This window comes from Malaclemys terrapin, chromosome 21, assembly GCF_027887155.1.
Source record: "Malaclemys terrapin pileata isolate rMalTer1 chromosome 21, rMalTer1.hap1, whole genome shotgun sequence".
In the NCBI taxonomy this organism is placed as follows: domain Eukaryota; kingdom Metazoa; phylum Chordata; order Testudines; family Emydidae; genus Malaclemys; species Malaclemys terrapin.
In genome coordinates, this window is record NC_071525.1 from 5,522,939 (window position 1) to 5,547,150 (window position 24,212).

The following is a 24,212-nucleotide window of genomic DNA, read 5'->3' on the forward strand; positions in this document are numbered from 1 at the left end:
CTGTTGTTCACGCCCAGCTTCTAACAATCAGAGACAAGGGACACCCAGGGCATGTGGCTGTCCCTGACCATCCTGGCTAATAGCCATTGATGGACCTATCCTCCATGAACTAATCTAATTCTTTTTGGAACCCCGTTATAGTTTTGCCCTTCACAACATCCCTTGGCGATGAGTTCCACAGGTTGACTGTCCATTGTATGAAGATGTACTTCCTTTTGTTTTAAACCTGCTGTGTATGAATTTCATTGGGTGACCCGTTGTTTTTTTATTATTATGTAAAGGAGTAAATAACGCTTCCTTATTCACTTCCGCATCATCCTTATTCACTTCCGCGTTTGTTTTTTTAACCTAATCCATTCTTGGATCTTTGCATACTCTAAAGAAAAAGCTGAACAAATATTGCTGCTCTTTGGGGACACTTGTTAACCCTTTCTTCCACACTTCTTTCAAAGGTTTGTGCCTTGAACCATTTCAAAGTAACACTGAAGTCCCCCTTGCTCCACCCATTAGCATCCAGGTGTCTGTATTGTGTGTGTGGGGGTGCATTCTAGAGAAATGCCCCATAGTTCCACACCTCCATCCCTTTGCAACTTTGCCCCCGGCCAAGGCAGGGCTGGAAGTGACAGGGACCATGAATTCAGCCCCGGTTCAGCCCCCCCCCAGGTTTTCCACTTAACCTCACTTGCACACAGTGTCAGCGATTCAACAGAGAATGTACCAAGAGGAATCGTACTGAGGCAGGGAGCAGCCAGCCAGCCAGGGCACGTAACATTTTGTAATTGCTAGCTGGGCACTGCCGGCTCGGAGGAGTGAGCCAGTGCGGGTCTAACCATCGGCCAGCAGGGGGTGCTGCAGTGTCATCTTCGACATGAGCGCCACATTTCCAGGACCTGAGCCGTTGAAGTCACGTTCCGTTGATTTCCATCTAGGATTCTGGATCCCATGGCTAGCTTGGGATCACAAGCCCGATCAGACACAAAAGCACAGGGCGGGTGTAATAGTTTTCCAACCCCTCCAACTAGAACTTAAAGTCCTCTGGCCGGAGCAGGGCCAGCCCCAAGGAGAACCCCTCAACGGGTAGTAAATGGGAGTCCAGTCCCCAGAATGGCCCATTCAGCGCTTGGCCTCCTAGCTGAGGCTGCCGACAAAAGGGGACGGCTGGTGCAGCCCCGATCCCTTCTGCAGTGTGACCAGCTGGTGAGACTCATTCCACATGGGCCATCAGCTAGTAGTGGGTGCCTGGCAAGACCAGCCTGAGCAGGGTTCATGCAGGAGAGATGGGCACTCTGGGTCAGAACAGAGGCCCTGCACCTCAGCTACACATGGCATGGGTAACCCCTCTGCTCCCCAGAGGTAGCCACAACTGCAAGAGTGGTGACCGCTGCTTTGGTCACAACCCAGGATTGAACCACTGACTTCCAGAGCTAAGAGCAGCTGCTGCTTGAGCTCCAGGACGGAGCCCCCAAGCTGGGAGCACTAACAGACCCCTCAGTGGATCAGGGATGGGGTGGGGAAAGGGACACACAACGCCCTGGACAGAGGTTTACAGAGGCTGTGGCCCAGCCAGGGTTGAGACCCCTCAAAGCAAGAGGCCTTGTATTTAACCCAGTCCCCCTCTTCACCGTTAAGAGAATTGCAGTTGGGGCTTTGAACGTACCTCCTGGTGTCTCGATATTTAAGTTCCCATAATGGCCAGGGATGCCGGACCGCTCCCGGCTCCAATTCTGCAAAGCCTCGGCCTGGTTCTGATCCCCGTCTTGGCCACTCACCAGGGCCTGGTACAGTGGCCGCGTCTCCCCGTTGGAAATCCTTGCTGTTGGGTTGCCCTGGAGATGGTGGTAAGAAATTAGAAGGTCTGGATGGAAAACAGCTACAGAAAAAGCACATGACAGCTCATAGACTCATAGACTTTAAGGTCAGAAGGGACCATTATGATCATCTAGTCTGACCTCCTGCACAACGCAGGCCACAGAATCTCACCCACCCACTCCTAGCTCCCCAAGCCCTGAACCAGGGCTGACACAGACACACATGTGTGGGGGCCGGGGAGAGGCAACTGATCACTGAGCAGCGTCAGGCTACAGAGGTCTTATTCCACCCCCGCCAGCTTTTAAAACACAGCTCGACACGGGCCTTCCCATCCCCCAAAGGGAGCCCGACTGGAATGGCTTTTCCGGTACAACACCAGCCTGGACCCTCTATTCCACAAAAACGCGATTCCTGGATGACTCTGTTTTGGAAATGCACTAATCCTTCCCGAACAGAGCGACTTATTCTGGAACAGAGAGTTCCCCAAGCGGAACGGTTCTGGAATCGCTTTTCTGGTCCATTTCCATGTGTAAACAAACCCCAGACAAAAAGTGGTGTGTTCTTAAACAGGTTGAAATCTTAAAAGCTTGTCTTCACTAGGGGGAAAAGGAGGGCTCTGAACTTGAGCTAACACGAGGGAAAACCCTAGTGAAGACAAGGCCGGCTGGAGGTTTTCACGTGGAGGTAAAGATTATGGAGGATGTGGGGTTTATCGTGACCTGCCAACACATGTTAACAACGACAAACTGCCTCCTCTTCACAGGGGTTTTAACATGTGTTGGACATGCTCTTTTTTTTACCAGTGTAGACGCGGCCTTAGGGTTTGTCTGTGTTAGAGAACGTTTCCCCTCGGCGGAGTGCTTGAAGAGCCAAAAGTTGCAGCGCGTCCACAGGGGGTTAGTGTATAGGAATGCAAGTCAGGACTCCTGGGTCCCCTTCCACGTTCTGCTATCGACCTGTTGGGTGAGCCGTTTCCCCCGCGCTGGGCCTCAGTTTCCCCCCTTGAGGAGGGGGCTGCTGAGAACACGAACCCTCCTTGTTCTGGAGCGCTCAGAGCTCTTCAGATGAAGAGGGATAAGCATTAATGTGCAAACTCGGCTCTCGGCAGGGAACCCTGCAGTTAGGACTGGGCAGGGCCGGCTCTGGCTTTTTTGCCGCCCCAGGCAAAAAAGCCTCCCGCCCTCCTCCCCCCCCCAGCGCGGCAGGGAAAGGCGCCGAGCCCGGCCGCGGGCCGCTCTCCCCGACCAGCCGGAGCGCTGGGGGGAGGGCGGAGAGCCCGGCCGGGGCTCCGCTCTCACCGGCGGCCAGAGCCGGAGCACTGCGCCGCCCCCCCTCCAGGTGCCGCCCCAAGCACAAGCTTAGTGGGCTGGTGCCTGGAGCCGGCCCTGGGACTGGGCGGCGTTACCCATAATGCTCTGGGGATGGGAGGGATGTACATGCGACAGCATCTTTTAGCTGAGCGTCCCACATCATTAATGAATGTCTCGTAATACCACCCCCCAGGAGCCATGGATTGTTCCCTCCAGTTTACAGCTGGGAACCTGGGGCAGAGATGAAGGGACCTGCCTAAGAGAATACAGGGAATCTGAGAGCCAGGAATAGAACCCAGGAGTCCTGATTCCCAGCCACCCATCTCTAACCCACTAGACCCCACTGCCCTCCCAGAGCTGGGGCTAGAATCCAGGAGTCCTGATTCCCAGCCACCCCCCTCTAACCCACTTGACCCCGTTACCTGAAATTGGGCCAGCTAGTAAGCTTAGGGAGGACTAATGACCCACCAGAGTTTGGCAGAAAGCAGCACGTTTATTATACTGATAGCTAAGCTCAAAAGAAAGCGGGGGGGGGGGTCACGCTCACACTCGCATACTCACGCTCCCAGGACAGGCACGACACTGGAGATGTCAGGATCCTTGAAGGTAAGTGTCCCACAGCACAGCGATGGAGGGTGTGATGAAGTAAGTCTTCCCGAGGCACGATGGACTGCAACACGGCGAACCGCTGGCCAGGGCGGTCCGGGCGAAGGGCCTTCGCGGGAGGTACAATCTGGTGAGTGCACTCTGAGCATATGGCTCCTTCCCCTTTTAAGGACCTGCTCCTCATGGCCTGCGACTAGAGAGGACTTGGCCGCGTCTGGTTGGTCACACTCCACCTTGGGCAGTGTCCGTGCAGTGTCCATGCATTGGGCGTGGGAGCGCTGCCTAATCAGGGTCCCAGACACCTTGTCTACCTGGGAGCTCTTCTGATCTTCCAGCTGTTCAACCAGCCCATCCATCCCACCAGCATTCCAGGAGGGAGGGGGAGGGGGAAAGCCACTTCACAGGTATCCAAAGAGGGAGAGGAGAGAAAACGGGGGGAAGGTGTAACAGACCTTTTGAGCATACAGGTTATACACAGCTCACTGCTGCTCTTACCACAGACCCCACTGCCCTCCCAGAGCTGGGGCTAGAACCAGCCATCCTGATTCCCAGCCACCCCCACCCCCAAACCCACTTGACCCCACTGCCCTCCCAGAGCTGGGGCTAGAACCAGGCGTCCCCACTCCAACAGCCACATGTGCTCCAGCCCCTGGACAAAGCGCAGCCGGTGTTAGGGGAAGGCACACGCAGCCTGCCGCCTGCTGCGACTCCTGGCGCTGTAAGGTCAGTTCAGAACCACAGTGGCTTTAAAGGGTGGGACTTGAGGGTGCTGCTGTCCTGACGTGGAATCAAAGCCAGAAGCCCTGGGGGCCTCCCTCCTGGGCTGCTACCAGCATTAGCTGCCCGAGCACAGGGCCAGATAGGACGCTGAGCAAGTCAGGAGGCATCTGGGCCGTCGACTTGGAGCCAAGGAAAGGAAACCCAGGTTGGTATTTAATGGGCCCAAGCCCTGGGGTTTGCAGGCAGCGTCTGTCTCTGGGGATTTGCCTGTGAGGTGCCATACTCCTTTCAGTACCCCGCAAGCAGAGACAGCCCCAGAATCATACTGTCCCCCAGTTCATGGGACAGACCTGGGAAAACCCCCACCCAAAACACCCCCCTTTTGGAGCTAGCCAAGTTGATTAACTTGGAAGCGCTATGGGCAGGGACCATCGTTTTCTTCTGTGTTTGTACAGCACCTAGCACGCTGGCGTCCTACTTGCTATGATAATATACATCAAACAGCAGACACCGCTCTTAAAAAGGCAAGGCCCTGGCTGGGCTGTGTGGACAGCAGAGATCCCACGGGGCGCTTTGCCTAAGAATAGGGGGGCAGTGCGCTCTCCCCCCACCCCCCAGCCCGAGATTTCTCCTCTGTGGCACAATTGTGCAGCGTGCTGTGTCCTAGTTAGTCTCCACCCCAGAGCCAGCTGCATTTCAGCAGCGGCATGTTGCCTTGTAAAAGAATCTGTGGCCTTCTACAGCAGCCCTGTGTGAGGGGGGTGGCAGGGGTGCAGCAGAGAGAGACGGAGCCTGCGCCACGCCGTTTGGAACGGGGGAGGGAAGGAGCTCAGCCATGGGCGTTCGCGCTGATCAGTCACGTCGATCACATCCTGCCGGTGCCTCCCTCTGCCCCAGGGCCTCCTCACGGGAGCAGATCCCCCCACAGGCAAGATGAAAAGTTCAGATTCAGTTTCTTAGCTGCCCTCAAAATCAACCTACTCCCACTCTGCAGAAAGGGGGGGGGGTGCATCTGCCACCTGCTGGCCACACCAGATACTGCAGCCTGAGTTTAACCAGCTGCACCAATTCCACCGACACCGGGTCTGTGCTGCTAAAGGCAGTGAGTGGGCACTGCAGGGGGGCAGGGCAGCATCCCACAGCCTCTGCCCAAAGCCCTCAGGTTGTCACCCTGTCCAGCTGTGCACAATGGCTCCCTTCAGGATCCAAATCAGCCATCAGTTGCCATTAAATAGGCATTCAGGGTAGAGGCCCAGAGGGCATGCGGTGCCAAGATCCCCCTGCTGTTCAGTAAACTAGGGACGCCTAACGCTCAAGCTCCCCAACCCACTCCGCTGAGAACCCCGAGAGCGCACGACTGCGCCCGCCTGCAGGCGGCCATGCTGCGGGAGATACGAGCGCCGTCGGAAATCAGAGATCGCTGAAGACTCGCTCGACCAACGCAGCCCCGGAACGTCAGCCGCAGCCTCAAACTCGACGGGCCCGGGCGTTATTCGCATGGGACAGACAGAGGAGGGAGAAAAGATACGCGAGGGAAAATTATATCCACCCAGCCTCCTGCTTCAGGGCATAAACCAGGCAGCAGATGGGAGGGTTTGGGGGGGGGGAGAGGAGGCTTGCACCAGCAAGTGCATTACCAAGGATTTTCCTGAACCCTGGGGCCACAGCCAGATGCACGTGGGCTCAGGCAGTATTAGTGCTCCAGGGAAAAAGTGAGGTGGTGTGTGTGTGTATGGGGGGGGGGGGGAGAGGATCTATCATAATCTAAGAGCAGCAGCTTTATAAGACAGTGCTTCAAGTGCACCCTGCTGAGACCTGTCTTGACACCCCCTTCTACCTCCCCTCAAGCCCTGGGCTAGGGGCTCGCTCCCTGGAGTCGCAGACAGGTGGGAGCGTCTCCATGAGCAGAGAATCTGGGCTGCAAATGAGCTATTGCAGTGGTCCCCAACGTCGTGGCGCCCGCCGGGGCATCTATCTGTGCCCGCGTACTGGCCGGTGGACAAGCATCCGCCGAAATGCAGCAACGTCAAGAGGCATCCTTGCCGAAAAGCCGCCGAAAAGCAGCGCCATCAAGAAGTGTCACCGCCGAAATGCCGCTGATTTTCGGCGGCGATGCCTCTTGACGTTGCCGCTTCTCAGCGGCATTTCGGTGGATGCTCGTCCGTGGGCCACAGTCCTCGGTGGCTCGTTGTCCGGCGCCTGCCAGACGAAAAAGGTTGGGGAACACTGAGCTACTGGGATTGTTCCAGGGTGGCTGTTTCCTCTTTTCCTAGTGGAGCAGGGGAGGATTTCCCTCTTCTGGGGTGGGGTGGGGGAAGAGGACCCTATGGAGACAGTAAAGTGGGAGCAGAGGGGATCACATATGTATACAAAGGCACTTAAGGGGACTTTCTGCAATTGCATTGCAGCTGGAAGGAGACTCCACGCCCTTCGTTCCAGGGAGGCCTGGATCCTGGCTGCCTCTTATGGGCTGTGCCCCCCCCTTTGCTCCCCTCTAGTCCATTCCAACTCTTCCCACTCCGGCCAGAGCTACGTCCCCCCCACTCTCCGTCCCCAGCCCCGCTTAGCTTTTACCCCACTGCAGCTTGGTGCAGAGGGGGTGATGCGCTGTTGCCCCCTAGTGGCGGACTGGAGCCTACGGTAGTAGCTACCGCTCTTCCCCCAGGGAGAGGTCGGGGTTATTTTTCCAACATGCGAAGAAGAAGGTTTTTTCCCAGCCCAGCCAGCAGCCTGCTTGGAACAGACACCTGGGTAAACAGGATCCCCACCCGCTCCCTGCAAACCCAGCACTGACTCGGCTGTGCCAGCAGCGCGCGCGCAGGGGGACAGACAGCCTGCTGCTTTGAGGGGTCTATGTAGGTCGAGCGGCCCCTACGCCCCTTCTGGCTGCCTCTCTCCACCACATCCTACACATGGCACAAGCTTCCTCTCCTGTTCCAACCTACCTGAAAACCACTCAGCGCAGGGTACTGCCAGCCTGGCTCCGCTGCCAAACTCTCGCCACCCCGGCGCCCGCGAGTCGGGCAGCGGGAAGGGATCGGACATTGGGCCGACGTTTAAACACAACCTTTAATTAGCGCTACTGCCCCCTCCGCTTTAAAAGAGGCACGACCTGTGCGGGCTGAGACGGACTTGCTCCCGTCCCCACATTCGCCTGCAGTGTTGCATAGACGTAAGAACGGCCATACTGGGTCAGACCAAAGGTCCATCTAGCCCAGTATCCTGTCTTCCAACAGGGGCCAATGCCAGGTGTCCCAGAGGGAATGAACAGAACAGGGAATCATCAAGTGATCCATCCCCTGTCGCTCATTCCCAGCTTCTAGCAAACAGGTTAGGGACACGATCCCTGCCCATCCTGGCTAATAGCTATTAATAGACCTATCCTCCATGAATCTATCTAGCTCCCTTTTGAACCCCATTACGTTCAAGACGTTAAGACAACGTATGAACACGTACCCTATTCATGTGCACGCACGCTCCTATCAGAGAACCATAGGACTGGAAGGGACCTGGAGAGGTCATCTAGTCCAGTCTCCTGCATCCCCCCCACATATGCCCCCTCCATCCATGTCTCCATCCCCGCCCCTCACCTGGTGAGACAGTGCCCTGTATGTCATGCATCTCCCACAAACAAGTGCACAGGGCTTGTACCTTCCCCCTCCCCCGGTCTCTCTCTCTCTCACCTCCTCCCTTTGCCTCCAGCTCACTTAAGGCCGTCTGAAAGTGTCCCACTTAAAAACCACTGTGCAGTCGCGTTAGGAAAAGACACCACTCTTTTATTAAATATAAAAAGTCAGCAACATGCTGTACGTCACTTCGAAGGCCGGTGCCTACGTTGGTTTGCACAGACAACGGAGGCGCGGAGCCATGCTCCAAGCCCCGGCGTCCTTTTGAGACCTTTACATTGAAAAAACACAACCACAAAAACCCACAACGACTTCATTTTTAAAGAAGGTCCATTCAAGCAGGAGAAGGGGAGAAAGTATTTGAAGTCAGAGCCAGTCTGAACGGGGGGACAGCTGGTTCGAAATATTAGCACCTTATATACATTTGTTCTCACAAGTAGTTATTCCGTCCCCCCCCTCGCTCCCCCAAAAATCTGTAAAAATGGGGAAACAGAAGCACCCAGAGAGGATCAGACCCACCAACAGAACTCTGGAGTCGGGCTTCCCTGTTTTAGACAGCACAGCTTCTTGTAGGGAGGCCAACCCCTAATGAAGTCAATGAGGGAGAAAAAAGATAGAACCTCGATTTCAGATGTCTGAGCGTAACTTGGAAGAGATACCCCTGCCTCCCACCACGGGATCAGAACGGACTTCCCAGCTCTATTCCCAGTGAATGCTAAGTGCATGGGCAACCCAGACAAGAACTGCCAGCAGCCCCATTTGGCTGGGCCCTCTGCCCCACATTTCAGAGGGGCAGGCCTGTTGGGGACTGGGATCCTCTGCTTTCCACGAGTCGCGATGCAAAGGCGGCGAGGCTCACAGAAGACTACTTGGCCCCGTGGCAAAGATCCCCAAAGGGCAAAGATTAGTCCCGCAGCGTCGACTCAGTGGGCCAAAATGAAACAAGTCACCTCCGACGGGCCCTTGTGGTTAAAAGGGCGGCATAAATCCATTACATAAACTAGGGATGTCAAGCAATTAAAAAATTAATCGCGATTAATCGCGCTGGTAAACAATACTAGAATACTATTTATATAATTGGTTTTGGAGATTTGTAATAAAAATAATATAAAGTGAGCACTGTACATTTTGTATTCTGTGTTGTAATTGAAATCAATATATTTTAAAATGTAGACAAATCCAAAATATTGAATACATTTCAATCGGTGTTCCATTGTTTAACAGGGCGATTAAACCTGCGATTAATTTTTTGAATCACGATTAATTTTGGGGAGTTAATCGCGTGCGTTAACTGCGATTAAAATGGACAGCCCTAAAATAAACAAAACAAATACGTTCTTCCCCTCTCTGGCTCCACGAATCCCGCTCGGACGGGCTCAGTTTGCAGTTTCAAGCACAAATTCTCCCTTCCCCTCCCCACTAGGGATCATCTATCCAGCCACATCGCTGGGGAGATGGAAGATTTTGCCACCGGAACTCTGCTGGCAGTTATGTTCACGGTATGAGACTCCAGCTCGGTGTGCCGTAACCAATGCAGCTGAGAGTTGGAGGTCAGTAAAAGAGGCAGATTTTTGGCAGAGGCATACCTGGAGCAGATAAAGGCGCCTATCTCGGTCACTTTCAGTGATCAGAAGTGCAGAGCGCTCAGGTTAGGGCTGACTGATCCCGACAGCCATAGTTCTAGACAACTGGAGTGTAGAAACTTCAGTCAACGTCTCCTACGCAGAGGGTGCCGCTCGCTCTGGCAAAGGGTCAGCGCAGACTGCATGCAGCACTGACATTAGGAAGTTTAGGCTTGAACTTAGACGAAGGTTTCTAACCATCAGAGGAGTGAAGTTCTGGAACAACTTCCCAAGGGGAGCAGTGGGGGCAAAAGACGTATCTGGCTTCAAGACCAAGCTTGATAAGTTTATGGAGGGGATGGTATGATGGGATAGCCTCATTTTGGCAATGAATTGATCTTTGATTATTAGCGGTGAATATGCCCAATGGCCTATGATGGGATGTCAGATGGGGTGGGATCTGAGTTACTACAGAGAATTCTTTCCTGGGTGTCTGGCTGGTGAGTCTTGCCCACATGCTCAAGGTTTAACTGATCGCCATATTTGGGGTCGGGAAGGAATTTTCCTCCAGGGCAGATTGGCAGCGTGGGGCACGGGTCACTTGCTGCAGGATTCTCTGCACCTTGAGGTCTTTAAACCACGATTTGAGGACTTCAATAGCTCAGACATAGGTTAGGGGTTTGTTACAGGAGTGAGTGGGTGAGATTCAGTGCCTGCGTTGTGCAGGAGGTCAGACTAGACGATCATAATGGTCCCTTCTGACCTTAAAGTCTATGAGTCTATGAGTCCTCGAGCGGGTAACAGCTGGGACGTAAGCGGCTTATGCTGCAAAGAGATGAATGTCACTCAGACACTAAAGTGCACGAGCCCTAGCAAAGTTGTAGCCTTCCATTACGACTTGCCTGGCAATACTGTCGCTGGTTAAACCTTCAGGAGAAACAAGAGGTGGTGGGATCAAACAGTGGACACGTAGGTTGGCTACATTCTCAGAGTTGGACCTGGAATGGGGGGTGGCTCCTTACTCCCAGTCCAAGAGCATAGGTCTCCCAATGGCTAGTGGGTAAATACAACGCATTAGGTAGCCTCCAACGTTCAGAGGCCAGGTGCTCGGCACTCTCTAACAAGGAGGCCCCTTTAAGAGAGGTCTCAAGTTGGCCCAATAAGATCATTGCTCCCTTCCAAAAAAATCTGGGTCTGGAGTTTAGTAGCCATTCATGCCGTCCCCTGTGTTTGCTCACAGTCCGTAGGGAATGGAATACTGGAGAGCTGGCCAAGACCTGGAGCAACGTCCTTCCCACCACATCCGCAAAGCAGGACGTTGGCGTGTGAACGCACAATGCACTGTGCGAGGCGTGTAAATCAGGAGCAGAGGCAGCGTGGAGCTGGAGTCCAAGCGAGCGCTAACTCACAGGGCTAGCCACAGCGTCGATGGCAGTTTCCTCTTCAGCCGGACTGCTCACCACCTCACCTGAGCCCAACTCCACGCTGGCCAGCGAGACCCGATCGTGGCCGGGCTCGGCTGCTCCCGGTTTCCCCAGCACGTTCCTGAGCTGTATCCAGAAGAAAGGCTGCCGGCTGGGCTCCGAAGGCCATTCCAGGTAGGTTTTGGTGCTCAGCATCTTCCGGAGCTTACAGAACTTGTTGGGCAGGCTTTGGGGATCGATGGCCTCTTTCACCACGAGGATGACGTCCTCGTAGCCCAGCCCGACGGCCCGCTGGTGGGCGAAGTAGAGCTCGTAGTTGCACCACTCGCTGTCGACGAAGCTGCGGGAGAGGATGAAGATGACCTTGTAGCTGCTCTCGATGTTCTCGATGATGTTGTCGATGATCCACTTGCCCGGCGTGAAGTCCCTCTCGTGGATGCAGATGCGGTACGGGGGGCTGGAGCTCTCCAGCCGCTGGAGCAGCTCCTGCCTCACCCAATCGGCGTCTGAGCAGCTGTAGGAGATGAAGGCGTGGTAGGCATAGGCCCGAGCGGGCTGAGCGTGGCGGGCGCGGTACTTCGACCGGATGATGCGGTAGGTGGCTTGCAGATACCACAGCACGTCGAACTTCCAGCACAGCACCATGGTTGCAATGATCACAGTGGCCGTGACGGAGACAGAGATGGCCACCACCACCCTCACGTCGCACTCCGTCAGCCCCGGGGTGTAGGCAGCCACGCCCATGTCCAGCAGGGACTCCGGGTGGTAGCACGTCCAGCCCTCGGGCCAGTCCAGCAGGGTTAGCTTACCCTTCCTCCGAGTCTCCTGCAGGAAGCCGTAGAGGTCGCAGGTGCAGTGGTAGGGGTTGTTCCCGGCCTTGAGGCTGGTCAGCTCTGGCATGTTGACGAAGGAGCCCTCGCTGATGACACCAAAGGAGTTGCCGTCCATGGCCAGTATTCGCAGGCTGGGGCATCTCCACTCTGAGGGAATGAACTTGATCTTGTTCCCACTAAGCTTCAGCTCCTGGAGGTCTTGGCAGCGGACAAAGTAGCTCATCTCCAGCCGGTCCAGCTCGGAGTAGGAGAGGTCCAGGTAGTGAAGGGTGATGGGCAGGCACTTGAAGATCTCCATGGTAACAGTGTTGTGGTCCAGGGCCAGCCAGACCAGGCCGGGATTCCACTGGCATGCCGTCTCCTTCAGGCCCCCAATGTGGTTGTGGCTGGCGTTGATATGGGTCAGGCGAGGCCAATTGGCCGTGAGCTTAGCCACTATGCCCAGGCTGGTGAGCTCATTTTTGGCCATGAGGAACCGCTCCAGTTTGGGCAGGATGTCCTGGTAGTTGCAGCCCTGGTTGTAGATGTAGGCGTCCTTCAGCCGGTTGTTGGAGACGTCCAGGGTCACCACGTTGCGCATCTCGTCCCAGGTGTCGCAGGGCACGAAGTTGAAGTTGACGTTGAGAATGGAGAGGTTGGCCACGCCGCTGAACCAGGTGAAGGTCCAGTCGAAACGCAGGATGTCAGGGTTGCTGATGTCCTGCAGTAACAAGCTGTCCAGGGTCAGGTTGGTGATGCCCGTTTCCGAGCGGTTCCACTGGGAAGAGCGGGCGAAGTCAATGGACATCAGGGAGAGGTCGCGGATGCGGGACTTCTGGATGTTCAGCAGGGCCAGACGTAGCAGGTTCTCGTTGAACTTCCCCCGGTAGAAGACCAGTTTGCTGGCTTGCACCTCGGCCAAACCGGAGAAGAGATCTGCGGGCTCAGTGTAGTAGGTGAACTCAAAGAGGTTGCGGAAGCGGAGGTACTGCAACGGCTTACCCCTCAGGTCCCGCAGAATCATGGGTAAGGCCTTGGGATTCTTGTCCAGGGCTATGTCACACCACAGGGCTGTGGTGTTGAGCACCGAGAATGCCCCGTTTTGATACTCCAATAGGCTGGACGCTGTCTTCAGGGCAAACTTCTGCAAGGCTATATTCTTCAGCGGGAGGAAGTCCCATTTGCCGACCGTCTGGATCAGAGACCCGCCCATGGAGAACTCCTGCAGGTTCCTCAGAGTGCTGAAGGCCTCGTCCAGAGTTGAGCGGAGGTACAAGTTGTTGGACATCTCCAGCCGCCTCAGTTTCCTCAGAGGCTTCAGGGCCGGCGAGGGGATCCGGCGCAGGGAGTTGTTGAACAGGCTGAGTTCCTCCAGCAGGACGTTGGAGGCGAAGGCATCTGCCGAGATGTGCGAGATGTTGTTGTAGCCCAGGTCCAAGCTCTGCAGCTGGGTCAACGCTGAGAAGTCCCCTGCGGCGATCTCTTTGAGCCTGTTATATGAGAGATCCAGTCTGAGCAGGGTGCAGGGAAGGTGCTGGGGAACGCGGTTCAGGTTCTGACCTTTGCACGTGGCAACTTTTTTGTCAGCAGTGACAAGACATGGGTCGGCCCCGTCTGCCAGTCCCACGATCACCACGCACAAAGCTATGCACATCCCAGCTAGTGGGCGCATGGTCTTCTCTTCACATGTTTGTTCACCTGAAAGATCGAGAGAGAAGGACGTCCTGTGAAACACCCTCGTTACTTTCAGAGACCTGTCCACACGCTAACGTTAACCTATAGAGCAGAGACCTCTACCGCCCCACGGTACAGTCGTTCAACTGGCTGAGGAGAACACTGCATCATTGAGTTACCGACGGTACTCTCTGCGGATTGGACATTTACAGCAGCTCTATCCCTAGCCACTGAGACATCCAGTCCAGCATCCTGGAACAAACCATCGGCCTGTAGTCCCCCACCCCCATCCACCTGCCCTCCCAGATCCAGCTATTACCCCACTTTATTCCCTCCACCTCCTTCCTGCCACGCAGGACAAGCCAATGGTGCCTCTACCCCCATCTCTCTGTGCCTCAGAGACAGGTCCATCTAGTTCAATATCCCCCACCGCCTACCATTCTCGATTAGGTCACCGTGATCCTGGACAGAGGTTAGACATTGGGCACTCCCATCCGGCACTTCACTTCCCACAATCCCATGGGGCCAGTGATCATGTTCACTTTACACCCCCCCCCCCCGCCAGTTAACAGAACTTGGCTCCACAACGGGAGAGAATGCACTTACAGAGCAAGAGGCGCTGCCCCTCAGGTGATGGATGCGAAGCTGTGCACAGCACTGCAGGGGGCAGCCGTCCCTTCCATGCCAGCCCCGGACAGTCCTAGATCAAGAGAGAAGCAGCGTTTTACTGGACGCAAGCTGAATCCACTGGCCACCCACGCTAGACACGCGTCGGGGAGACACGCTGCATCTCAGACTTGCTTCCCGGACCAACCCCCGCCCCCATCTTCTGCGCAATGCTAGAGGAACATGGCCGCCGGAGGGAGACTTTCAGAAAGTACAAATGGGAGGAAAATAAACCTCAAGGAAGCCAGGTCAATACCCGGATGCTCGCGATGGAAAATGCTGCCGACGGCGTTCTGTGTCCCCGCCGCTCAGTCACGTGGGAAGACGCTACGCCAGAAAGAAAGGGATGGCTTCTCCATCACTCGGGCCACGTCTTCACTGCAACAGATAACATGAGTTAGTCCGCTTGAACTAGGCTAGCTCAGGGCAGAATGCTTCCCATTCGAGCTACACGACGAATCCTACATCTAAACCCATGGTTCTCCAGTTCTGCAACCTCCCTGCATTCATCACCTGAGCGCCAACCTCCTCACTCCTCCCACGCCAGCCCACGGGCCGCCTAGCTCAAATCGAAAACATCTCCTTACAACTCAAGTGAGTGATTTGTGTGTGGATGGGAGTCGGGTTAGGGCAAACCTCCAGTTATAACTCAACGTGACAACGCACCGAAGACAAACCCTTGGCGTCTTTACAGCGAGACGGGATGTCTCTCGGAGACCCGCTCGAGTGGATCCAGAAGTTGCGGTGTTTGATTGGAACAGGTTGAAGTGTTTCGTTCAAGACTTGTTTTGGTAAAAGCGATGGGAAACTGAGTAGACAACACTTCCTCTCCCCTCCCTCCACCTTGAAAACTTCACGTTGACCACTGACATTTTGGCCAAAAACTTGGCTATTTTTTTTTTTTTTTGTGTAATTAAAATCCCCAAAATGGGTCAAGAAGAACTGACTGAAAACAAAGTTAAAGATTTCCTGACCATCTGCAGGTTCAAAAAAAAAATCACAGGTGAGATTTTCTGGTCTGCGCTAGGCAGGAGGTCAAGTTACAGAGCCATATACCGATCATCTCTGGCCTTGAAATCCAGCTGCCCTTTGTGCTTTTACAAGTCTGGGGAGGGCGTTCACCTTTGGGAAGAAAGTTGCAATAGAAATCCTGAGGACGGCAAGTTGGAAACACTCCCAGAGAGCCCAGCACTGAAGCATTAACTAGGGCTTATTCCTGAATAACTCCATGCGCTGATTCTTATTCCAGAATAAGTGTTTTAACCCAGGGGTTAAGCTAAACAGGGACAAGGCACTCTTGTTCTGGAATAGGACTATCCGGCACCTGGCACTCTTCAGGAACAACTGTATCATGTGTACACAAGCCCTTAAACCATCACTGAAATGCAGCCACCTCTGGAGTGGAACGAGAAGGAGGAAAAAACCAGATTACATCGCCTGTGTAATTGTCCAAGCTTGCCCTTCTCCTGTATCCCTCACCTGCCCTACTGTTTGTTCTATACTTGGTACATGCTTTTAGAGCAGGGGTGGGCAAACTACAGCCCAGGGTCCACATCCTGCCCTCCAGACATTTTAATCCGGCCCTTGAGCTCCCGCTGGGGAGCGGGGTCGGGGGCTTGCCCCACTCCCCATGTGCTGTGGCTCTGTGTGGTTCCCGGAAGCAGCGGCATGTCCCCCTTCTGACTCCTACGCGTAGGGGCAGCCAGGGGACTCCGCACGCTGCCCCCACCCCAAGCGCCACCATCACAGCTCCCATTGGCCGGCAACCATGGGAGCTGTGGGGGCGGCACCTGTGGACGGAGCAGTGCGCAGAGCCACCTGGCCATGCCTCTGTGTAGGAGCTGGACGGGGGACATGCCGCTGCTTCCAGGAGCCTGCACCCTGACCCCCTCCCACGCCCCAACCCCCTGCCCCAGCCCTGATCCCCCTCCTGCCCTCCAAACCCCTCAGTCCCAGCCTGGAGCACCCTCCCACACCCCCAACCCCTCATCCTCAGCCCCACCTCAGAGCCTGTACCCCCAGCCGGAGCCCTCACCCCCTCCCGCACCCCAACCCCCAATTGCAGTGAGCATTCATGGCCCGCCATACAATTTCCATACCCAGATGTGGCCCTTGGGCCAAAAGGTTTGCCCACCCCTGTTTTAGAGGGTGAGCAGTTTGGGGCAGGGATGAGCCATGCGCTAGCTACTGCACATATACATTGGGGTCCCTCCCGAAATTCTGATAGCATCCCAATGCCCCCGGTCACAACATCAGGTAGCTTTACTTCAACTTCAGCTTCGTTAATTTACATTGCAACACCGTTCACACCATCATAGTGAATTACGCTGGGCAGCGACGTGGGGGCGGTGTCTTGCTTCAGTATCTTACATAAAACACTTGGAATAAAACACTTGGAATAAGTAGGAACGTCCATCATCCGGTCTAGTTTCACAATAGTTCAGAATGCCCTGGCTAAAATCCAATGCCAGTAGCTCTAGGGGGGGAATAGTTCAGTGATTTGAGCATTGGCCTGCTAAACCCAGGGTTATGAGTTCAATCCTTGAGGGGGTCACTTAGGGATCTACGGCAAAAATAAGTACTGGGTCCTGCTAGTGAAGGCAGGGGGCTGGACTCGATGACCTTTCAGGGTCCCTTCCAGTTCTATAAGATAGGTATATCTCCATATATTATATTATTATAAGCCCATAAAGCTTCCCAGAGTCCTCGGAAATAAAAGACACAATTATGTTATGAATAAAAAAACGCCAGGGAAGAGTTCCCTTCCATTAGATTCAACTTTCACACCTAAAATCCTGCGTTACCCTCCTAAAACCAGTCCCTGCCCCATGTGATTTAAAAAAAAAATCAAACCAAACACATCAGCCTTGCCTGCATAAAGCCGACACTTTTTGCTAAAGCTATTTAGTCAAAAACCCAGTTTCTGGGGGGCAGGAGGGGGAAGCCGTTGAGGTGGAAAATATTAGCACCAATATTTCGATATCACAAGTGTTATGTCATCAGGAAATTTTTTCACCACAGCTCTCAAGCCATGTGGATTCCATTTTTGTCGATTAGATCATTACAAGACAATTGAGGATTCTAGTAAACATGCATAATTTGTCTAGAGAGGCCTTCTAATAGGGAACATGATTTCAGTTGCCAGCTGTCTGAAAGCGAATACCATGGCTTTAGAGGACCCGAGATTGGTACATCAGGGGAGACAGGAAAGGAAACACAGGTTGATCATCAGATGAATAGCGTGAGGCTGTAGGGCATTCTTCACTAGACTGGAGGCAGGAGAGCCCACCGCACTGGGGGTCAGGAGTAGGGTGACCAGATATCCCGATTTTATAGGGACAGTCCCAATATTTGGGGCTTTCTTTTATATGGGCTCCTATTACCCAGGGCCGGCTTTAGGACCTGCGGGGCCCGATTCCGCGGTCCGGGTCTTCGGCGGCACCTCGGCGGCGGGGGGTTCCACTCCGCGTCTTCTGCGGCACTGAAGAACCCCCCCCCCCCCCCCCCCCCCCGCCGCTGCTGTCTGGTCACCCGAGTCAAGAGACAGGTTTCTATTACCAGATCTGACACCTGGGGCAAGGCACTTCCTCCGCGCCTCAGTTTCCCCATCTCTAGGGCAGGGAGAACACGACTCACCTTTGCAAAGCGCTTTGCGGTCTCTGGAGAAAAGCACTACGATAAGTCGGGGGGGTTTCTTACATCAGGTGCTGCAGGCAGGGATCTTCTATTGGCCGGGAGCTGGCCGGAACAATCCCTCCCCTTTGCCCGGTTTTCAAGGCACCTTTATCTCCTGGAGTGCCGATCCAGTGGGACCAGCATGCCAATGCGACGTGGGAGAAAGGAACAGGTACTGGCATGTAAACGCTTCCCCACTTCATCTCCAGCGGCTGGGGCCCGGGGCGCACACGCCAGTTTCCCCTTCAGCAGCTCCAGGGCGCTGCCAACCCCATTGCGGTTCCCACACCGAGCCCACAAGCCGTCCAGGGGGCTGGTCCAGCTTAAACGCGGGGGGCTGCAGCGGGCAGGGCGAAGGGGCGCACCCGGCAGCTCCTAGGCGATCACACGGGGCTGGGCGGAATTTACTTGGGTCCTTCTTTGGGTACGAAGGGGCAGCTGCTCCTGTAGCCCCCCCATGCAGTCCGGGGGCCTTTGCTGAGCTAGCTCGCCCCTTGGCTAGGTCCCGGGAGGCCACCAGCCGGGGCTCCCCTCTGGCCCCACCGCGCCTCCCATACTGCCTGGCCCGGCCCTCGGAGCGACTGAACTGGATGGTGTACGAGGAAGATTTCCAGGCTCGGCAGGGTGGGGCGCCACTTCCCTCTTAAAGAGACAGCACGCCTCGAGGATTTGTTTTCTCTTCCCTTCTCCCAGACACCCTCCCAAAAACCAAACAGGGAATTAACCCCCTGGGCTGCAAACCGGGGTGATACTTCGGGCTGCCAGGCTCAACGCATTACTGTCTGGGTGGCACTTTCAAAGCCAGGTTAGGTGTTCTGGGTTGCGGTAGCTCCTAGGGGCCCTGGTTGTGGGTTCAGGGCCCTGCTGTGCTCGGTGCTGTACAGAGGGAAGAGCCCTGATGGAAATAGGGAGGCTAGAGGGGAACAGGCACAGAGAGGGGAGGTGCCCAGCTGAACAGAACTCAGCTCTCCTGTGGCCCAGCTCAGTGCAGGCTGTTCTACCCAAAGGTCATTTCCCTTCCCCACTTACAAGAGAGAGATTAGGGTGTATTTCTGGCCCACTAAATCACTGGATTAATGGCCCAGTATCCCGTCTCTCCAACGCTGGCTGCTTCGAAAGAAGGAGGAAGACCCCAAGACAGGCTCACCTGCCCCCAGGAAAGTTTCTTCCTGGCTCCCTGCCAGTTAGTGGTTAGCTCATGCCTGGGAGCATGGGGGGGGGGAGGCGAGGAGTTGCAGCTGGCACAGGACAACTGACCCCTTTCAGGAGAGATGGACCCAGCCCAGGTGTGTCCGGCCCATCAGGCTGGGGTGGCATTGATCCTTTCATGAGCAGGGAAGCCAGGCCTGCAGCTCACAGTACGCTTTATTTAAAAGGGCATCCCTCTAATGATGGGGGAGTGTTGTCAGATGTTTATATGGATAATCCTTTAAAATCTCCTAAAGTACTGACCTTAACCATATCCTGCAGCAGGGTGTTCCACAGATTAATTATGCACTGTGCATACTAATTCCTTTTCATCCAGAGCCCTCAGTAAAACACTCTGGGCTCTACTGCTGGAGAGGGATCTGTTAAGAGCTGGGTGTTATGACTTCGCTTGTGAGCTTTCCGGAGCAGGTTCTGTCTCTTTGCTCTCTGTTTGCACAGCACCTGGAACTAAGGGGCATGGTCTGTGACACCACCACAATCCAAATAAAAAATCCCTGGGTAAATTGTTCCAATGGCCAATTACACTCACTGGTAAAAATCTGCATGGCGAATGGGCAGTGAGCTCAGGGTTAAGAGGCTGCAAAACCTACACTCCGCGATAGGATCCATAAAGAACTGTTTACTCAGGGTAGCATGGAGACCCCAGGACTGGACAGAAACTGTAACAGCCCTAAGGATTTTGCAGGAAGCTGTCTCCGCTCCCAGCAGGAACAAACAAATGAATTTATTACCGGAACTGAGACTGCCAAGCAGCAGACAATAGCTGGTGTCAAAAAACTATGTAGGCAGTGAATGCCTGCTGGAGTCACCCCTGGCCCTTTCTGTGTATAAACACCCGACATTCCTTACCTGCATGGTGGCGTAACAGATCACGATGCCCAGCATCCAACCCTTATTGAGACCAACTGTTTCAGCTGGCCCAGACCAAGGTCTCAGGTCTGCCAGTTGGAACCCCTTGTCTCTTGTTTAACTGGGCGTGCACTAGCCTGCTGCAAAGTTTATGCTTTTCTGAACCCATCTTGCTGTAAAGGACATCCTGGGGAACTGGGTCTTCCAGCCCCAAATCCAGAGGGCTCCCTAACGTCCCACATGGTCATCAGCCGCTGCGGAGACTGCTAGGTAGTGTCCAGCTTTGTGATGTGCCAGGGGAGGGAGAGGCTCAGAGCAAACAGAAATAAATCTGTCCCTCCCAGGTGTGTTTAACGTCACTTTCCAGGCTGAGTCAGCCCCCCAAAGCAAGGTCTAGTTATAGCCAGTGAAGGGTTAAACCCATGGTGCATGTCAGCCAGGGCTGGTCAGTGGCCTATATGGAATGAGTTTGGCAGGACTCATCCTGGTCACCCACGGCACACAAACCCCAACACTAGGACTGGCACCAATTGGCTCTCCTTGTGGCCAGCGCCAGCAGAGGCCAAGGACTGGATGGGCCACAGAGGCTCTGAACTAGCACAAAGATCCAGCTAGCAACTGAAGCGGGACAGATTCAAACTAGAAATGATGCTGCGTTTTAATCGCTAACCCTTGGAGGAGCTGAGCTAAGCTGGGGGCCGGGGGACACTCGCCCACACTGGAAGTCTTTAAATCAAGACCCGGATGTCTTTAAGAGACACGCTTGAGTGCAATCAGGCATTACGGCTGGATGCAGGAGTTGCAGTGCGACATTCTCTGGCCTGAGCGATACAGGGGGTCAGACTACGGGCTTGTCTACACTTGGAAATGAACTGAAAGAGCTATTCTGGAATACTTATCAGCTCCCGTATGCACCCTCATTCCAGAGTAAATTCACATGGGGGCTTACACCAAACTAGTACCGTACTCCTCTTTTGGTAAGTTTCCCAGTGCCGATGAGCCCTAGATTGTCATAATAGTCCTGTCTGGGGTTAAAATCTATAAATCTGAGAGGGAGGGGACAAGGGGCTAGAAGCGATTTCCAGAAGAGAAGCTTTCATTGTTGACTAGCCTGGCTGGAGGTCAGGCATTCCTTTCCTTTAACTTTACCAGCCAGGAAGTCCGTCCTTAGCCTGGATTTATGTTCCATGGTTTCTCCAAGGTTTCTAGAGAAGGCAGCCCAAATATTCCTGGTCAAGTAAATATATGTGTGTGTCCACCGCACCTCAACCACAGCAGCTTAGTACTTACAGATAACTTATCCCTTTAGCTTGGGCTGTTAGGGTTTGGTTTTTGAGGGCGTTTAGGCACCTAACGCTGCAGATGGACACCTGACTCCCACTGAAATCTCACTAGGTGCCTAAAGAAATGTTAAGGTCCAGCCCTTGGTGCTGATGGTCCTTTCTCGATCCCCGCTGTCGACTAGAGCGGGCACACATGTTAACATGGTCATGGTATGTTGGCAATTCTTGGCTAGCTAAACAGAGCAGCCAGGCAGAGACTGGCATCCTCCCCCAGGGAGAGAGAAAAGGGTGAGAATTAGCTTTCTCCTGGAGGACCGTAGACATTTACGACAGCAATTTAGTTGTGACTCTTCAAATTCCAGCCAGGGTAGGATACAGCCCCCGGGAGAGGGCAACCATCAGAGGGCTGGTCCCAGTTTCTCCTGGCTGTCCCACAAGCTAATTTCTGGTGTGTTGAGCACAGAAATCTCCACCACGCTGGGTAAAGCATGGCAGTGAGAAAATGTTTTGGTTATGGATGGGACTCCAGACTTGGACAACCCAGGCTGTGGGAAAGTTCAGAATCAGAGCCTTGGACTCGTCTCTGGCGCCACGCGCCAGTCGGGTGGGGACAGGACATTGGCTCATCTTGCTAGTGAGAAGCTGTTTCTGCCACTGGACAAACTTCAATAAAGTAGAGAGACTGTGGGACTGCCCCAGGGAGCTGTTGGGAATGTCATTCCCGCATTCCCAGTGTCATATCTAACAAATACTACAGCTCACCAGAGCCATGCTCTTGTCTCTTGGTGCTGGCAGAAGTGACTAATTGAGAGAGGAGAACAGCAGGCTTTGTACAACTCATTCACAAAAACCCTTCAATCTCCCCCTCCTCCCAAAGCCAAGCTATATGAATAACATCTCTCTCTTAGGGAGATTTGTCCAGTGCAATTCACACACACACACACTCACCCCAAAATTCTGTTCCCAGAACTGCCACCAACTAGCTGTGTGCCCTTGATCAAGATGTGGCACCGCTCTGCCTCAGTTTCCCCACGTGCTAAAATGGGGATGTCACAATTTTGGGTCTCATCCAAAGCCTTCAGCCTCCAAGGTACATCCAGTTACTCCCTTATCTTAGCTGGGTTTCACTATCGCAGAGGTGTTTCAGAAAACAAAGACACGCAAGACCAAAGATAAACTACTCTACAGAGCGAGATGCTAACCTGGCAATAATTAACTTGTGGAACAGCCAGAATGCTCTTATCGCCAAAAAAATATGTCATTGTGCTTTGATCTCTGCAATCAATCCAGGCCATTGCAAGGGTGGAGGGAAGGGTGAAAATGGGCCAGGTCTAGGATAAACACGTCCTTTACCAATGGGCTTGCATTTCCCGGATTTTTTCCATGCCACACACAAGAAGAAAGACAACACTGAGCTGTTTGAGGGTGTAATGGAACTAGTGAGGTGTGCACATGGCTGGACCAAGTAACCAGGAAATAGGAGGGGGAAAGTAGTGCCAGTGACCTTGGGCAAATCAGAGCCAGGAATGGAACCAGGTCTGACTCCTAATCCGCTTCCCTTCTCCGTTCCGCCCAGGCAAGGGACTGATGTTTTCAGTGGGTAGGTCAGAGTCCCACCCTGACCCACTTACACCCCCATTGTCCAATAAACCCTTTAAAGATCTTGGTAATAAGACACACATGGCTGCTTCCCCACAACACAGCCTGGTGTCCAGCCTCCTGGAAACGGGCCAGTTCATCAATAATTGTGAACACACTTAAAGATCAGTGATATGCACAATTCTAAGCAATTCACACAACACGCTCTGGGGAAGGGGAAGAAGCTGGCCAAGCTATTCTAGGTACTTAACTGATTCCCTCATCCCCATCGAATCTCCCAGTCTTTAGGGTATTTATCCTCACAACCTGCAGGGTTGTGCCATTATCCCCATTGTACAGACGGGAAAACTGAGGTACCAAGAGACTAAGTGACTTGCCCACATTCATGGAGCAGGTATTTAAACCCAGGTCTTCAATGGGCCAGGTGAGGGCCTTTACCACTAAACCATTCTTCTCCCTAATCATCCGCAGCTCCTGGCAATCTGGAAACGGAACAAACAGAGCAAGCTTGTTTTGTTCAGGGACATTTGACTTCCCTCCTTGGCTCCGTCTCCCGGGAACCAGGGCCAAGATAAACACGTTGTATCTGAAAGAACCCAAACACGCTGTATTTGAAAACACCCATGTTAATGGATCATGGAAACCCAAACAACAAATTAAAGACGACAAGAGGATTTGATCCACTGTCTCGGGCCACTAATTCAGCCTTCAGCGTGCTTGGAAGATTCAGCATCAGAACGTAGCCTGGCTTATCTTGGGGCAGCTGCAGGCTGCCTATTGCAAGTTTCAGTAAATAACTCGACTTCAAACAGCCAGAATCATAGAATCATAGAATATCAGGGTTGGAAGGGACCTCAGGAGGTCATCTAGTCCAACCCCCTGCTCAAAGCAGGACCAATCCCCAACTAAATCATCCCAGCCAGGGCTTTGTCAAGCCGGGCCTTAAAAACCTCCAAGGAAGGAGACTCCACCACCTCCCTAGGGAACCTATTCCAGTGCTTCACCACCTTCCTAGGTAACGCATTCCAGTGGAGGCAGCCAGATTCCAGTTTCTCCAAGTCTTCAGAGCAGGATCGCTGTTAATTTTGCCTGGGAAAAACCTCAGTGAGGTTTCTTAAGAACCAAGCCACTGTTTTAGGATGATCCCCAGTGCTGCCTTGTAACAGGACTGGAGACAAACACCCAGAGGTAAAGAGTTACTTACAAGTACATTAGTCATTGAAAATACCACACTGCAAAGGGCTTATAGAATGAGTGACTATTCTAACACTGATCACTTCCTAAGTGTGCAAGTGTCATGTTCCATCCCAGGAGCTCTTAACCACACCTAAAGGTAGGGAAATATTTTGCCCATTTTACAGATGGGGAAATGGAGGCATCGGGAGTGA

The 24,212-nt window shown here is 53.8% G+C and overlaps 2 protein-coding genes and 1 long non-coding RNA gene across 7 annotated transcripts in view; 1 reads left to right on the top strand and 2 right to left on the bottom strand.

Annotated features, from left to right (window-relative positions):
- Positions 1-1,740, bottom strand: part of ITGA10 (integrin subunit alpha 10) — a 52,539-nt gene extending 50,799 nt beyond the window's left edge. Inside the window, exon 1 of the mRNA XM_054010771.1 lies at positions 1,658-1,740. The gene's annotated coding sequence lies outside the window, so the exon portion shown is untranslated. The remainder of the gene's footprint in view (positions 1-1,657) is intronic.
- A 1-nt stretch (position 1,741) lies between these two features.
- Positions 1,742-19,916, bottom strand: LOC128827064 (toll-like receptor 2). 5 transcript variants are annotated; one of them, XR_008442931.1, is made up of 5 exons: positions 17,846-19,916; positions 14,444-14,587; positions 14,150-14,243; positions 9,658-13,567; positions 1,742-1,826 (listed from the first exon to the last, which is right to left on the bottom strand). XR_008442931.1 is itself a non-coding variant. In XM_054010774.1 (4 exons), the coding sequence occupies exon 4, from the start codon at positions 13,539-13,541 to the stop codon at positions 11,034-11,036; it is 2,508 nt and encodes an 835-aa protein (XP_053866749.1). In that variant the 5' UTR covers positions 13,542-13,567; positions 14,150-14,243; positions 14,444-14,582; positions 17,846-19,916; the 3' UTR covers positions 8,201-11,033. The 5 variants fall into 5 exon arrangements, 3 of the variants coding, with proteins under 3 accessions (XP_053866749.1, XP_053866748.1, XP_053866747.1); XR_008442932.1 differs by lacking the exon at positions 1,742-1,826 and adding an exon at positions 3,917-4,121; XM_054010774.1 differs by lacking the exon at positions 1,742-1,826 and having other exon boundaries at positions 8,201-13,567; positions 14,444-14,582.
- LOC128827066 (uncharacterized) lies at positions 17,977-23,503 on the top strand. Its single transcript, XR_008442933.1, has 2 exons — positions 17,977-18,056; positions 23,296-23,503. It is a non-coding gene; the product is annotated as an uncharacterized LOC128827066 (long non-coding RNA).
- The last annotated feature ends 709 nt before the right edge of the window (positions 23,504-24,212 follow it).

Coding starts and splice junctions, on each gene's coding strand:
- LOC128827064 (XM_054010774.1), bottom strand. CDS start 13,541: ATGCGCCCACTAGCTGGGATGTGCATAGCTTTGTGCGTGGTGATCGTG.